Source organism: Pelecanus crispus, chromosome Z (assembly GCF_030463565.1).
Source record: "Pelecanus crispus isolate bPelCri1 chromosome Z, bPelCri1.pri, whole genome shotgun sequence".
In the NCBI taxonomy this organism is placed as follows: domain Eukaryota; kingdom Metazoa; phylum Chordata; class Aves; order Pelecaniformes; family Pelecanidae; genus Pelecanus; species Pelecanus crispus.
Genome location: NC_134676.1, coordinates 38,624,885 through 38,640,189, shown reverse-complemented (window position 1 = coordinate 38,640,189; position 15,305 = coordinate 38,624,885). Strand labels below are relative to the sequence as shown.

Below are 15,305 nucleotides of genomic sequence, written 5' to 3'. Positions count from 1 at the left end.
ACAAACACTCTGTGCAGGGGTCTCTCTGTTTAAGATGGATGACACCACTGAAACACTGCCCTGAGACATCCAGCTCTTCCCATTTCAGGTTTATGTCTATCCAAGTGAGACTGCAGAAATCCTGTGGACAGGGAAGGCCCCACATACACAAATTACATACCCCTTGCTGTATAACATAGGAGAGAGATGCCGTGCTACCATAGATGCCTCTGGAGTATGACATTTGTTTTCTTCTGGCCTTGAAAGATCCTATCTTTAATGTGCTCCAGATGCAAATAACACCAGCTTTACTCAATGCATACAGTCAGCTTCCACCTTTCTTTTACATATTTCACAGGAAACCACCTGGGTTTCCAAAGCAGTACTATCAGCACAATGAGATAACTTTCAGTGAGATTCAGATGTCTCCATTCCACTGCCCTTTAGGAAATTCCCAGCTACTGAGCTTCACAAAAAATAGGAAGCTTGACAAGATCAGACAGAAAAATTTCCAGCTAGGAAGCTCCAGAAATGGAGAGGCTAAACAGATTTTTTTCCATTGTCAGTCTAAAATTTTGAAAGTGTCATAGTATTTCCTCCTCCTTCAAGAAGTGAGAAGGGTACAGAACAAAGCGTTAGCAATACAGATCAGGATTGCTCTATTCCCCTTCCCACTTTCTCATGGGGTTGTCAAATTTCAGGCTCCGTGTGAGCAGCAGAAAACCTTGCCAGGCTCTGACCTTTGTGCTTACACAGGCAAGGGAGAAACCCTGATCCCAGCCAGCTTTTACTTCCAGGCATGCATATTATTAGTACAAATGCAGGTAGGTTTAAAGCTGATTTTTCAAAGGTAAAAAAATTTCTTTCTGGAGTCTATTTATGCCCGCTCAGTACCCCTGAGGGGTCTGCCTCTTCAACGGGTTTCTAACAACCATTGTATAAATACTACATAGAAATGAGGGAAGAAATACACAGAATGAAGAGTGGGGGGGAAATCCCTTTGTGTCAGCAAAAAGGGCAGCTTTGGCTAATATAAATATTTTTATTCTGCAGGGAAAAGAATAGAGGGCTGTGTAAGATAGTGGAGTTGATAAAGGCAGTTGCCTCTCTCCTGCCTGTCACGATTAAAGCTAACATGAGGCTCTGTGTGATCTCAGCTAATCCTGTAACAAAAGGGCCTTTCATCCTAAAATAATTATATCACACTCAGCTCCACACACCGCTCTTCAGGTAAAAGATGTTCAGCCCTTTTCAAGGTTCTGCTTTGTCCCTTGACACCAGGTGGGATTTCAGTGACTTAGGAATCAACATCCTAATTTCAGCCTTCTGGTTCATCACTGCCAAGAGCACTTTTGAAAAGAAGACTTCCAGTCTTGAATCCCCCTCATCACCTCAAATCATAGGGCCCCGAAGTTTTGCCCATGAAGGATATCTTCTCTGTCCCTTCTGCACATCCAAACAGGGAGATACAAATTTGGTCATTGTGTGAAATGACTGAGTGGGGAAGAATAATTAGCAGGAAGCTGAAAACTGAAGCTAGACAAATAATTGGAAACCAGGCTCAAATTTTGTATGACTGCCCAAAATTTGGGGGGAAAGGAAATGCTGTAATCTCCATGTCTTAACGTTTTCAAGATGAAGATAGGATTTCTTTCAGGGAGCTGTAATCTATCAAACATTAAGGCTTTGGGCTAAACAGAGGGGTAACTTTAAGAGGAATCCTCGGGGTGAATTTTAATGGCTTGTTATATGCAGGTTACTCTAAGTTCCTTATGGACTTAAGCTTTATGGCTAAATATTTCTTCAGCAAAACTCAAGGAGCTGATCCCGCGAGCCAGCCAAAATAAAATGTATCAAGGCTGCACATGGAAAAAGCAAACTGCTCCCTAAGACCGAATCCTCTTGGTTCTCACTGCTGATTGATGAAAAACAATTCTGATCAATGTTTCCTTATCTGCTCTGCAAAACCTTTGTAACCCATAAGACTGCATAAAAAAGCCTAAGTAGAACATCCATATCCAGGTTCCCGTGAAAGTGAACAAGCAAAAGAGAGGAAATAAGGTCATTTTTTCGTTGATTATAAAGAAAAGCCATTGGGACAATGCTATAGAAGATAACCAATGAACATTTAAAATTAGATAAAGTGATGTTTTGATTAAGAAAAGTGGGGAAGTAACCCATGACTTGCAGTGACTAAGTCTCATGAGGGGGCTACAAGAGGAAGATTCATTTATGACATAAAACTGTATATCTCCAGGCATAACTTCCAAGCATGTTTACACACTCATCTAACTGGTCTCCTGAAGCACTGTGTGCTGTCAATGAATGGCACAGCTTTTGGAAAGCAGGAGAGAAATAGTGACAAGGGTTGTATGCTTCATACTGCTCATGCAAACACATGGCAACAACCTGGCCACTTTGACAGTGCTCTAGTCTGGGACTCAGGAGGGACAGGTTCTAGTCTGCTGTTACACCCTAACTTGATGATCTTACTGCAACTCAGTTTTTCTGCCTCCTTAATGGGAGATAATAGTCCCTACCTCATTTTAAAATGCATCATATCGACTGATAGGTACTCAGTGTAAGCGTAGGCTCTTGTGTGCAGTTAAAGGCACAGCCTGCAACCTGATGTGGAATTAAGCATTTCTAACTAGGGACACAAAAATTATACATGAAATCTTCCCATTATGAGGCATTATACCTGCTAACATAGCCTTATCCTATAATACCTTCAGTTCTTTTTTTTTTTAAACAAGGTGACAAATGTTTTTAAACAAGGAGACAGGGTAACAGAATTGAGAAATAAATGAAGGTTAAATATAGGATGATCCAAAGTAACTGGCAAGTGTTGCCTGATTGAAGGCATAGCTGAGATACATTTTTAAGAGTTTTCCCCTGCTACATATGTTGGACAGATAAAGAATTTTAATGCAGAAGAAAGAAAAAAAAGAAGAGGGTTGAGGCTTTGGTAACTAGTATTTATCTAGCGACATTTGTAAAGAAATATATTGCCCACAAGGAACTCTGGCAAGCAGTTAAACTGCCCTGTGGAATAGTTTAAAAGTCTTCTTTAAAGCTGCATTTCAGTGTTAACTCTTTGAATATACACTAAAAACTATTTCATTAACATTTAGTGGCAGATCTACAGCTCTAGATGTGACTTTCAATTCAGAGGGCCTAATATGTAAGTATTTTCTGGTGCACATTCTTATAATACTATGCTTTAAAATGCTTCAGCTCAGAGGATAAAACAGAGAACTGGTCTTCTTGGCACTATTCCAGCACAGCTGAAATGAATTACAGCACTTCCAATGAAAGGCATAACAAAGAAATAACAAAAACCTTTTAAAACTAAGCACTTCTGCCATGCGGGAAGGATTTGAGTGGGCGTAGCCAAGGTGTATGAATTAGTAGCTCAGGTCCAATGGATAAGCATATAGGCAGTGGGGACAAATAAAGTGAAGGACTGGAGAAACAAAAAGTTTTTCTAACACATATCACAAAACTGTTGTTTCTTTGATGTTTCAGAGAAGCAATTATTTAATAACCTAACAGTTGCCCTGACAGTTTTCCCAGTGATGTAAAGCCAGTAGTATAAAGCACTGAGCCACCAGAGCTGCAATAGGAAGACTTTCTAGATAGTGCATTTCTTCATGGCTGTGTATTGTCCAAATACGTGTGTGTGTGTGTGTGTGTGTATAAGTATCAAGTTGTATTTTAGAAACTTATAAAGCATTTGAGGTCATGGGATTCTATGTTATACCCTCTGAATACATATTGGAAAGACTCAAGAGGCCTACATTAAGCAAATCTGCCAATGGCCTGATAATCTACTGGACAGCAGGCCACAGTCTTTTTTTCTAGAAAGGATTGTGACAGTTATTCATCAACACAACATTTTATCTCAGTGATGTCTGGAAAAATTCAGAATCCTGCTGAATCCTATGTCAAACAGTTATACAATTTATAATATTTTTATCATTAGTCCTTTATAAAGTAGTCTATCATACAAGATACAGTGTTGCAGTTCAGAAAAGCTACAGCACTTCCATGGAATTATGTCAATTTACACGATTCAAGTTTTAGCCTGCATGGACACGTGTGGAATTACATAAATGCATGTAAATATATATATATATACACAAAACGTTCTTTGGATAATGAGAGCTATAAAAATGTCTGAATGTCTATGCATACACAGATTTCTGTTTCCCTGATGTTATCAAGAGACTGTTCATTTGCTCCCAGTTCTGAACTTCTTCCCAGTTAGCACTGATCCCGGACCAGCCTCTGAAGAGCACTGTCTTTGTGTTTTATATGGCTTTGTCACTGGCTTTTGGCTTGTCTTTTACCGTTTTCCTTTCTTCAGGAGACACACAAACCTTTACAAAATGAAAATTGTATCTTTACCTACATTTTGGGTACCTCAGCTTTGGCCCACAATTGGCTGGATGTTCCAGTTGGTATGCCTTTATAACTATACTGTTCCCATCTCCTTAGCATAATAAGTACAATGCAAGTGGAAAGAGTTTTCCATATTGAAGTATCCATAGAAACTGCAGGGTTTATGTATTATATAGGACTCTGTCCAACCTCTTCTATTACTTAAGAATGAAGGAACAGTTAATTCTCTCAAATATATAGACTCAGTTGGAATAAATTTTCCCATAACAAATGCACATAAAAGACATAATCTTGAGCTTTATAAAACTGCTTGATAAACTGATTTACTGTCCCCACACGATGCTGCACATAGATACAGTATTCATGCTATTACCAAATTAATATCTCTGCTCTGAGAGTTATGAAGCATACAGCTTACCAGTTTGTATCAATATTTTAATTAATATTAAGTAAATAAAGAGGCAAACTTTACACTTCAGTGCAGTAGTACTAGTGCATTCATGATCTGGAAGTGGTTATATTTTATCTCAGTTTTAAGGCAACAATTCATATAATACTTTTTTTTTTTTTTTCCCCCAAGTCCAAATAGGCACTTGGGCACCAAATTTTCACTCAGCCTAAATGAGAGGCTAGGTCTTTTAGGTGTGGAGTTGTCCAGCAGTGGCCTGGGAGGTGGACAAAAGATGTTATAGCTATAGGTCTGGGGAGAACCAACATGTCTCTGACTAATGGAAGCTTATTCAAGTCCTTCTTCCCACATCACATACCCATGAAAGCACACTCTTTATGCTCCAGCTTGCAATCAGGAGCACATTGCAGCTGCACCAAAGGACATTAGGTAATGAACACTCCTAGGTAGCACTGGTTTTGATGTAACTCTCCATGGTGAATCTTAGAGTCTCATTATTTCAACTGATGCAAAAGAAATAGCTTTAACCTGAACAACAAGAATCGCTGTCTGTCAGATTCACATGGAAAATAAAAATAAATAAATAAATAAATAAATAAGGACTAGAAACTATTAATTCTGAGTATCCTGGTTCCCCAAGGGAGCCGGTACTTGTTTTCCTGACACCACAGGGAAATGTGTTCATTTCGGTAACTCAAAACAGATCTAATTCCTTTTACTCATTACATTTTCTAAGCTGGCTTGGTGCATGTTTTTTTTTAATGTGAGATGTTGATCTGAAATAAATGTTTCTCTACCAGGGGAATATCTTGATGATTCCCAAGAATGTCAGTTGTGTGAAGCATCCTGTCAGAAGTGCATTGGACCTGAGCCAGACAGCTGCATCAGCTGCCCACTCACAAGGTAATTGTCTCCTAGCACAGTGCAGCACAAAGACATCGCATCATCATCTGGAGAAGTGGCTGTATGGTCTTTAGCACTAGCTTGCAGAATCGACTGAAGAAGCAAGCAATGACTAGGGCAAACAAAACCAGGGCAACTGAGAAAACAAAGTGTTATGTGAACAAGACAGCTGGCTACACAAGCAGTTGATGTTTAGCCAGATGATTCCCACAGATAGAGAAAAATTTCTTTTACTATGTGAAATAGTCTTTCTTTCATTGTCATTCTTTCAAAATTGTAATTGTTAGAATCACAACAGTGACAAATTTAACAACAAGAGTCTAGGGGATCTGTAGTTGTACACAGTGATGGAGTTTGGCACAAGGCATGAATATGGACACTGAGGCTAGCAATCAGATAATTCAGGAGGTATTCATGGCACCTAAATATCGTCTGTCCCCTCACTGAGGCATTTTAAGTCAGGCTGATTTTTCTAACCTGCCATGAGGAGTGAACAGGACTAGAATGAAGCTTTTCCACAGGACATTGCAGATCAGATGCTTGTGTTTGGGTCATCTTGCACCTAATCCAGGAGTCTACTGGTTTTAAACTCATGTCCTACCAGTAGCTTTATTCTCACACCCAAAGGTCTGGTTCTGTTGTGCTGGACTGCATTGTAGGCAGCTGATATTTACACTGGTATGAAATCAGAATCAGTCAGGTTCTGTAAGGCATAGAAAAAATCCCCAAGCAATCCTGCAATTTACCCTGCAAATAGCTATAATATGACTATGCCAATAAACGACACACCAGGACCAGTGGACTCTAAACAAATTCATAACTGAGGAAACAGTATTGAATTAAGGTGTGTTACATCAGAAATGACATTAGCACAGGAAGTCCGGGCAGAATTTTAGACTGCAGACTGGATTTCTCTGATTCACAATTGCATTTAAATTAGATTGTCTGTGTTTCCTCACAACCTATTTTGTGAAATTTACACAGAGATATCTGCAAAACAAAGATGGCACAGAATAATGCCATTAGGCAAAACCACCTAGGCATTTACAGGAATAAGGTCTCTGTGACCTTTTGGAAGGGTGCTACTGTCTCCACCATAACAAATCTTCTAATGGTTTTTAGTGTTGGTATCTAAGGTTTCCAAAAGCATTCTGTGCTCCTTCTGCACATTTTGAAAGCTGTTAGAAAAAGTTATATTAGGTAAGTCAGTAGTACAAGAAATAATAATAAAGAAAAATCTCACCCAGAGGATAAAGTGTAAATCCTTCCAGTGGACATTATTCATCATGTACTTGAAATAGACCTGTTTAATTGAAACAGAATCCTAAATCCTGTCACTCTTGAGAGCTTCAGATTGTGTCTATTGAAGACAGTAATGAGTGGCCATTAGACAATACAGACTAAAATTCAGCAGTGCTGGTTTCCTACAGGGGAACACCTTTCCTCTTTGAAAAGGATGAAAAGACTTGGCAGTGGTGGGGGAGATTACCAAAAATAGTGTGAAAATGAAAACACTGAACAATTCCTCTTCTTTGTGAAAATTCAGCAGTAAATGTCACCTTATTTCATAATAAAATCACTGTCAGACTATCTTCTTGTTACTGTCAGGCCATCTTCTTGTTTCTGTCAGATCATCTTCTTGTTTGACAATTGAAAATGCTGAGACCTGTTTTTAAAAATTATGGAATTGTAGTTTTTTGTGCAGCCAAACTGGTTTTCACAAAATTCCTCATCCGTCTCTTTACTGTTTGAGCTACAAAGGTTAGTGGCAAGATCTGACCTGCTGGTGTCTTTCATTAGAAGCAACATAACAAAGAGCAAGAAGAATGTACTTTACCACTGTGTGAGCTGTTGGTAAGGATGGTTATCATTACAGCCAGTACATGCAGTAAAATACAGTAATACTTGTATGTCATATAAGCATAGCCCAGCTAGCTCCAGTACTTCTGTCACATTGTCCCATTTGCACAGAAGCCAACCAGAGAGGGCTGCAGTCCCCATGAAGAGCTGAATAATAGTCTTAAATATGCAGGTATAGCTATATGAGCTACAGTCTGCATAGGCCTATCTTGCTGTCAGACTCTGGATCAGAGATGCATCTTTGTGGAATAACTTGTATAGCCACACAAGCTTCTCCCTGAGTCCCTCCAGCACCCTGTCTTCAGCCTTGCAAGTCTTTTTAATCAATTCCTAAGTTTTCTTTGTTACGTGCACTTTCAGGAAGACTGTTTGCATGATAGCCTATTCTTCTATCTTTACACTTCACAAGCCTAGACTTTCCCAATCACAGTAAATTTTAAATGGTTTCAAAGACTATTTGACAAAATTAGTTTTAAACTTTGCAGATATTTTTCTCCTCCTCTTTCAGAATAAAACTGACAATGACCATAGCAACTGAAATTCATGAAGGCACATTGCAGGCATTCTTTAATGCCATTGGCTGGCTCCAAGGAAGTATGCACTATCTTAATGTTATGGAAAGCCTACTATTCCCTAGGTGTATGGACAAGCTGATACTCTCAAAATCTGTGCTAAGATCCTGAATAGTGCTCAGCCTCTCTAGAAATTGAGTCCCAAGTCCTCAGATACCAAACTGGTCAAAGCAGTTAGGTGTGAAAGATTGTGGTGTCTCTTATTTTCTTAATATTGAAAACACTCTCAAATTCTAGCCGACTTACTTTTTTTTAATAGTCATATCTGTATTGTTGCTTTTCTACTTTTCTCCCAAACAGATTAAAGCCAGTAGACATTAAGTAGCAGTGAAAAACGGACCAGAAATTTTCATCACATAAAAGGATTCTGTAGCAAATACTTCATTAACCAGCAAAAGAACTTTTAGCAGCAAAACTCCTAAGTGTTTGCAGATATGCAAGTCTAAAAATATAGCTCCTGAACGCCAAGATTCAGATAGATGTTCAACTTCATGTTCAAAGCCATTGCAGTGAAGCCATAGTACTTTTCACAGGGAGCCTTTAAAGTAAAACTAATAAGAAACTGCAACAGATTGATCATTCCTTCACAGAGAAAGACCAAGCCTTGCTTTCCTTCTAACAGACATCAGTAACCACTGCAGGGATTGTGGTAGAGGAACATCTAGGTACAGGACCAAAAGGTGACTTTTCTCAGAAAAATCTTAGAAAAAAGTAGTCTCTGAAGTCTAAGAACCAGGTTCAAAATATGGTTGACTTTTCACTTAGTAAATACTATAAATAAGATCAGAAAAATGAAGGAATAATGTGTACAGACTCTTGTAAATAGAGTGAACAAAGAATGTCTTGGATTTCTTGTTAGTTTCCTTTAAAATTAAAGAACAAATAGTTGCTGAATTTGTAATTATGCCTCTCTCTGCCTCAAAAGAGCCTTTGACAATGGTCGCTGTGTTATGCAATGCCCCAAAGGAAAGTTTGAATTCAAAAGACAATGTCATTTGTGCCATCATACCTGCCTGGACTGCAGTGGAAGTGAACCTAACAAATGCACCACTTGTGGAACAGGTAAAAAAGATTTCCTCTGGCAGCTTTTTCCTCTTCCTTGGCCTCCAAGTTCCTTTTTCCCTCTGCTCTCAGGACCAGTCGTTAGAGCCAATAAAATAACTAGTGCTTTTGCTGTTGATCTGCATCATAGTCTTGTTTTAACCCTGAAGGGAGTTGGAGCTCAATTTATTTTTCAAAAAGTACAAGAAAAGACAACTCAGCATTGTCCTTGCATCTTTATGTATTTCCCTTGGTATATTTTGAATAGGAGCTATGTTAACAGAAACAAAAGGAGTAGCAGGGGAAAAAAAGGACAGAAAACCTACATAGCTTGCCTCTGGAAAAGAAAGCACCATACATCCCTCCCCCAGCCTCTACACAGTATGTGCTACACTGAAATGGAGCAAGCTTGCTTGCACAAGCAGGCAGGGAGCCAGGGTGTTTTCCAAACCATCTGTCTGGAGAAGGCTAGGAAACAAGCGTGGTGGGTTCCACTGCAGACTGCTGTGTCCCCACAGCTGGACAAACGGGGCCTGCAGAGAGAAGCTTACCACTGACACACATAGAAACTTCTCTTTTTGACACATTTTTATAGAGCTTAGATTGAGAGAGAGGATAATACAGTTAAATTTGTGGTTGTTCTAAAAAGCAACTCCTCTCTTTTTGAAGCTCCGTTATAAAAATTATTTCCTCTCACCTCTGTAACACCTGATTGCTGAAGAACTTGAGGCTATTACATACAAGTATGTGTAACTAGCCTGAACAGCCCTTGGAAATGAGGAAGATTTAACTTTCAATTCACTTAATAAAAAGTAATTTTTGGTGAGCTTTTTCTGAGGACTTACAATGGATTCACAGCCTTTTTCCTTTCAGCAGCTGCTTCCAGTTCACTCCTAGTCATTAATGGTCCATGATTTATTTAGTAATAAGTGTTCAGATGACAAGAAAACACTAGTATGGCTGGCATTTATTTGTCTTGCTGATAGAGATTGACATTCTTACTTTGCTAATGTGACTGAGTAGACAAAGTTTTCAAATGGTACCTCACGTCCAATGTGAGGGAGAAGTTTGTATAATTGTTCCTGAAGTCTCTCCCTATGGTGGACAGCAATATAAATTTCTGTATTTCTGTGTATCAAGAAATGAGGACACTGATGAGAGTCAGACCCTGAGGAGGCTGGAAAACACCATTCTAAAGATATGTACATGAAAAGTAAAAGAAACAAAGTCTGAATAGTTCTGCTATGGTGTAGCAATTATTCCTTATAGCTACTGTCTCTGCAGTTTCAAAAGTACATTATGGTAAGCAAATTCTTGCTCCATAGTTAAAGCAGGCAAACACGCTTAACACAATAATGTATGTAGTTTGTACTGTAGGGCAACCCATTAGAAAACTCCCCATGTTGCAGCACCTGGCACATGGAGTTGTAGATGTTTTCACAGGTTTCATTCAGAAGCATTTGAAGCAGGGGACCTCCCAGTTCCCCATGGACTAGGGAATGCAATTGCTCTCATAGCAAATAGATGCACACTTGCTATTCAGATTCAAATATAACTGATTCTGGAGTCTATCTGTGACTAGACTGGGATGAGGATGACAGTTTAACCTACTATGGACACAGACTGATCCTTTCCAAAGGTGAAGTGTGCAGCTTTGCTTTCCTAATGGCAATTCTACATCTGCATGTGCAAATACTTGTATGTTCATTGCAAGGGGACTCAGTAATGGAAATCTCTTGATCCTTATTTTATTAGATTGATGGATGTAAACAGTAATTATTCACTAGCATGACATCTTTATATGTCATAAATCTCCAGGAATGTGGAAGGTTTGATGTCCTGAACCTTTTATACATTTTAGCTCATCTGGTGTAAAACTGTACAAATCTAGCAGTTAGTGAACAATATTAAATTTCATCAGCTGAAGCACTGGTGCTTCATAAAGCTGCTTCTTGTTCCCAAATGTCCTCTGTTGCTGACATCTTTTTCCTGTTTGTATCCACACAGATAGAAGAGGGATTGAACGTTTCCTGTATCATGGGGAGTGCCGAGAGAGCTGTCCTGCAGGTCACTACCATTCAGAGCACACCTGTGTGGCTTGCTCTGGCCACTGTGAGGTGTGCCTGAATTCCAGCCATTGCAAAAGATGTTTCAGAGGCTACTACCTTACTCAAAGCACATGTCAGAAGCATAGCTGTAGAGAAGGTAAGCATCCTTCAGTAGGAGTTAACAAATACTCTTATTTAATCTGTTACAGAAATGTCATTAAGGGTCTTGGTTCCTGTTTTGACATATACAATCATATCTGATCCTGAGGTCCTTAAACTCCAGCTCTGATTCCCTTCTAATATTTTGTTAAACTAAAATAGGACTATTGTCATCAAATTGAGTGGGGTTACACAGGGGAAAATGAGAAAAGAAATTGGTGCGAAGCTTTCTCCTTTTTGGATTTGAATAAAGTTTATTTCCAGGAACCTTGCTGAGTGCTTCCAACTGTTGGCCTTCCCTTATCTAGAATTAACCCAAAATCGGTGATTTTCAAAACACAGGTGAAGTGGAAGATCCTGACTCCGAAGATTGCGAACCTTGTTCAGACGGATGCCAGAACTGCAAACTGGGTAAATAATCCCTTTATGAACCTTTATCCTTATTCTTAAGGTAGGGAAAAATTATTCCTCCTCCTTTTCTTGTCACAAGCCTATGTGCATGCTGCTGAGCATTTAGTCACTGCTGCATTCTCTCACCAAGTAAACTGTATTTTTCCCAGTGTATTTATTTTTGAACAGCATTTATAAATTCCATCTCCAGCATAAATAAGAATTTTTTTTTTATTAATTTAGCTATTAATCTTTGGAGCACTTTTTTTTTTTTCCTGTCTGAACGCCACACACATAGCTGAGACACTTACTGACTTTCTGAAGCCAGTATCAGACACAGAACTTTATCATAGATGTTCAAAATTTCTAGGCCTGAAAATAGATCATTAGCCTGTGTTTTTTCTTTAAGGAAATAGAGATAAGGACAGACCTTAAATTTAACTCAAGAGCAAGTCACTGCAATAGCAATGCTACTGTCCTAAAAAAATACTAAAGTATTCATTCATTTTTCACACTGGATTAAAAAAAAAAGTTCCTTGTCAACATAATATGATTTTGGCAGAGAGTTTGTTGTCTTCAGATAAATGCCATTTAACTTACTGAACTTAATCAAATCTGTATTGCATTAATGTAAGTGGATGCAACTAGCACAGCTTAACTCTGAAGGTGCTTTTGATCTCAATAGTTCACCTTCACAGAGAATTAAAAATGTTCAAAACACATCATAATTCATTGTTTCCACTGTGTTTCCATTAAGAAAATTTTATTTCCTGTGGCTATATGGACAGGAGTACAATGGATCAATAACTCAAGACCGAGAGGCAACAGGGTGACCCATGAGAAAGGCAGTCTTCACTTACAACCTCTTAGACAAATTTCTTCTCAAGAAAGAACAGAGTTTAGGTAAAGTAGTGCCCAAATGAGTACTGATATGCCAAAATGCTTTGATAAGACCATCTACATTTCAGAAAGTAAGACTTTGCTAAAATTTTTCTTCTTTGCAGAAGAAAAATCTAGACCTAAGCTTTACTTCTTTTGGTGCAAATCTAGAGCAATTCACTGATCTGCAAATACTTACCTGGAATACTACTTGTTAAAAAAAAAGAGGAACAAATTTGGGTTCCTATATTTCCAAAGACTGTTCTTCAAAGTGCTAAAATTAGAGACTACCAGGACTATCCATCCCCTCCCTGAATTCAGATTTCCACAGACAGAGGAGTTCATACCGGGCCCTCTGGTTTCTCCCCCTTGCTCCCTAATGTGTTTTGGGGCCAGATGTAACAGTCACTACCATCAATACCAGGAGACTGAATGTTGCTATACATATGAGAGTGAATAGCAGGAAAGAAAACTGTGAAAGCACCCCATAAGAAAAAACAAATAAACAAGCAAAAAACCCCTCCAAACTAGAAATTAATTCCCACTGCTAGTCAATGTTCTTTCTGCTTTTGAGTCAACAACACTTTTCCCTGGGAAATAAGATTATCATGAATGCTTATGCATACCAAACTTATGTAAGGATTTTTATCATATACTACTTTCTTCTTTCTATGAGTCATCCTATCTAATATGTCATACCATAAAACTGCTTATGATTCTGGTGATCATAGAATCATAGAATCATAGAATCGTCTAGGTTGGAAAAGACCTTAAGATCATCCAGTCCAACCATTAACCTACACTACCAAGCCCACCTAAACCAATCAAGGGTAGACTAGACTAAACCATATCCCGAAGTGCCACATCTACCTGTTTTTTGAACACTTCCAGGGATGGTGACTCCACCACCTCTCTGGGCAGCCTGTTCCAACGCTTGACAACCCTTTCCGTAAAGAAATTTTTCCTAATTTCCAACCTAAACCTCCCCTGGCGCAGCTTGAGCCCATTTCCTCTCATCCTATCGCTAGCTACATGGGAGAAGAGACCAACACCCACCTCACTACAACCTCCTTTCAGGTAGTTGTAGAGAGCGATAAGGTCTCCCCTCAGCCTCCTCTTCTCCAGGCTAAACAACCCCAGTTCCCTCAGCCGCTCCTCATCAGACTTGTTCTCCAGACCCTTCACCAGCCTTGTTGCCCGTCTCTGAACACGCTCCAGCACCTCAATGTCTTCCTTGTATTGAGGGGCCCAAAACTGGACACAGTATTCCAGGTGCAGCCTCACCAGCGCCGAGGACAGGGGGACAATCACCTCCCTGCTCCTGCTGGCCACACTATTCCTGATACAAGCCAGGATGCTGTTGGCCTTCTTGGCCACCTGGGCACACTGCTGGCTCATGTTCAGCTGGCTATCTACCAACACCCCCAGGTCCTTTTGGCCAGGCAGCTTTCCAGCCATTCCTCCCCAAGCCTGTAGCATTGCATGGGGTTGTTGTGACCGAAGTGGAGGAGCCGGCACTTGGCCTTGTTGAACCTCATACAGTTGGCCACGGCCCATCGATCCAGCCTGTCCAGGTCCCTCTGCAGGGCCATCCTACCCTCGAGCAGATCGACACTCCCACCCAGTTTGGTGTCATCTGCAAACTTACTGAGGGCACACTTGATCCCCTCATCCAGATCATTGATAAAGATATTGAACAAGACTGGCCCTAAAACAAAGCCCTGGGGAACACCGCTCGTGACCGGCTGCCAACTGGACTTAACACCATTTACCACAACTCTCTGGGCTCGGCCACCCAACCAGTTTTTTACCCAGCGAAGAGTATGCCTGTCCAAGCCGTGAGCTGCCAGCTTCCCGAGGAGGATATTATGCGAGACGGTGTCAAAAGCTTTGCTAAAGTCCAGGTAGATGACATCCACAGCCTTTCCATCATCTACCAGGCGGGTCACCAGGTCATAGAAGGAGATCAGGTTGGTCAAGCAGGACCTGCCTTTCGTGAACCCATGCTGGCTGGGTCTGATCCCCTGGTTGACCTGTACTTGCCTGTGGAGTTCGCTCAAGGTGAACCTCTCCATAATCTTCCCCGGCACCGAGGTCAGGCTGACAGGCCTGTAGTTCCCCGGGACCTCCTTCCGGCCCCTCTTGTAGATGGGCGTCACATTGGCAAGCCTCCAGTCATCAGGGACCTCCCCTGTTAACCAGGACTGCTGATAGACGATGGAGAGTGGCTTGGCGAGCTCCTCCGCCAGCTCCCTCGGTACTCTTGGGTGGATCCCATCTGGCCCCATAGACTTGTGAGCGTCCAGGTGGCGTAGCAGGTCATTAACTGCTTCCTCCTGGACTGTGAGGGCTCCATTCTGGTCCCCATCCCTATCCTCTAGCTCAGGGGCCTGAGTACCCTGGGGATGACCGGTGATGAATGCAGTCAAGCCTAATGTTTTCCTCTGTGACTACACCTGTAGCTTTCTATATTGCTGAATGAAGAGCTGGAGGGACCAAGTTTTAACATGACTGAAAATACACTATGGTCTTTTTTTTGTATGGCATGGTATCCAGATTCATGCCAGCTGTCTGCTTGGTTATGGGGAGAAAAAGAAGAAAAGAAGTTTAAGGAGACAATCTGTTTCAATACCAATCTTTATTGCGGCTATCAGATGTTAC

The 15,305-nt window shown here is 40.4% G+C and overlaps 1 protein-coding gene across 1 annotated transcript in view; it reads left to right on the top strand.

Annotated features, from left to right (window-relative positions):
* The window catches only part of PCSK5 (proprotein convertase subtilisin/kexin type 5), a 264,877-nt gene that overhangs the window by 207,501 nt on the left and 42,071 nt on the right, over positions 1-15,305 (top strand). Inside the window, exons 21-24 of the mRNA XM_075725783.1 lie at positions 5,593-5,695; positions 9,053-9,189; positions 11,176-11,373; positions 11,718-11,786. Coding sequence (XP_075581898.1) covers positions 5,593-5,695; positions 9,053-9,189; positions 11,176-11,373; positions 11,718-11,786 — 507 coding nt within the window. The remainder of the gene's footprint in view (positions 1-5,592; positions 5,696-9,052; positions 9,190-11,175; positions 11,374-11,717; positions 11,787-15,305) is intronic.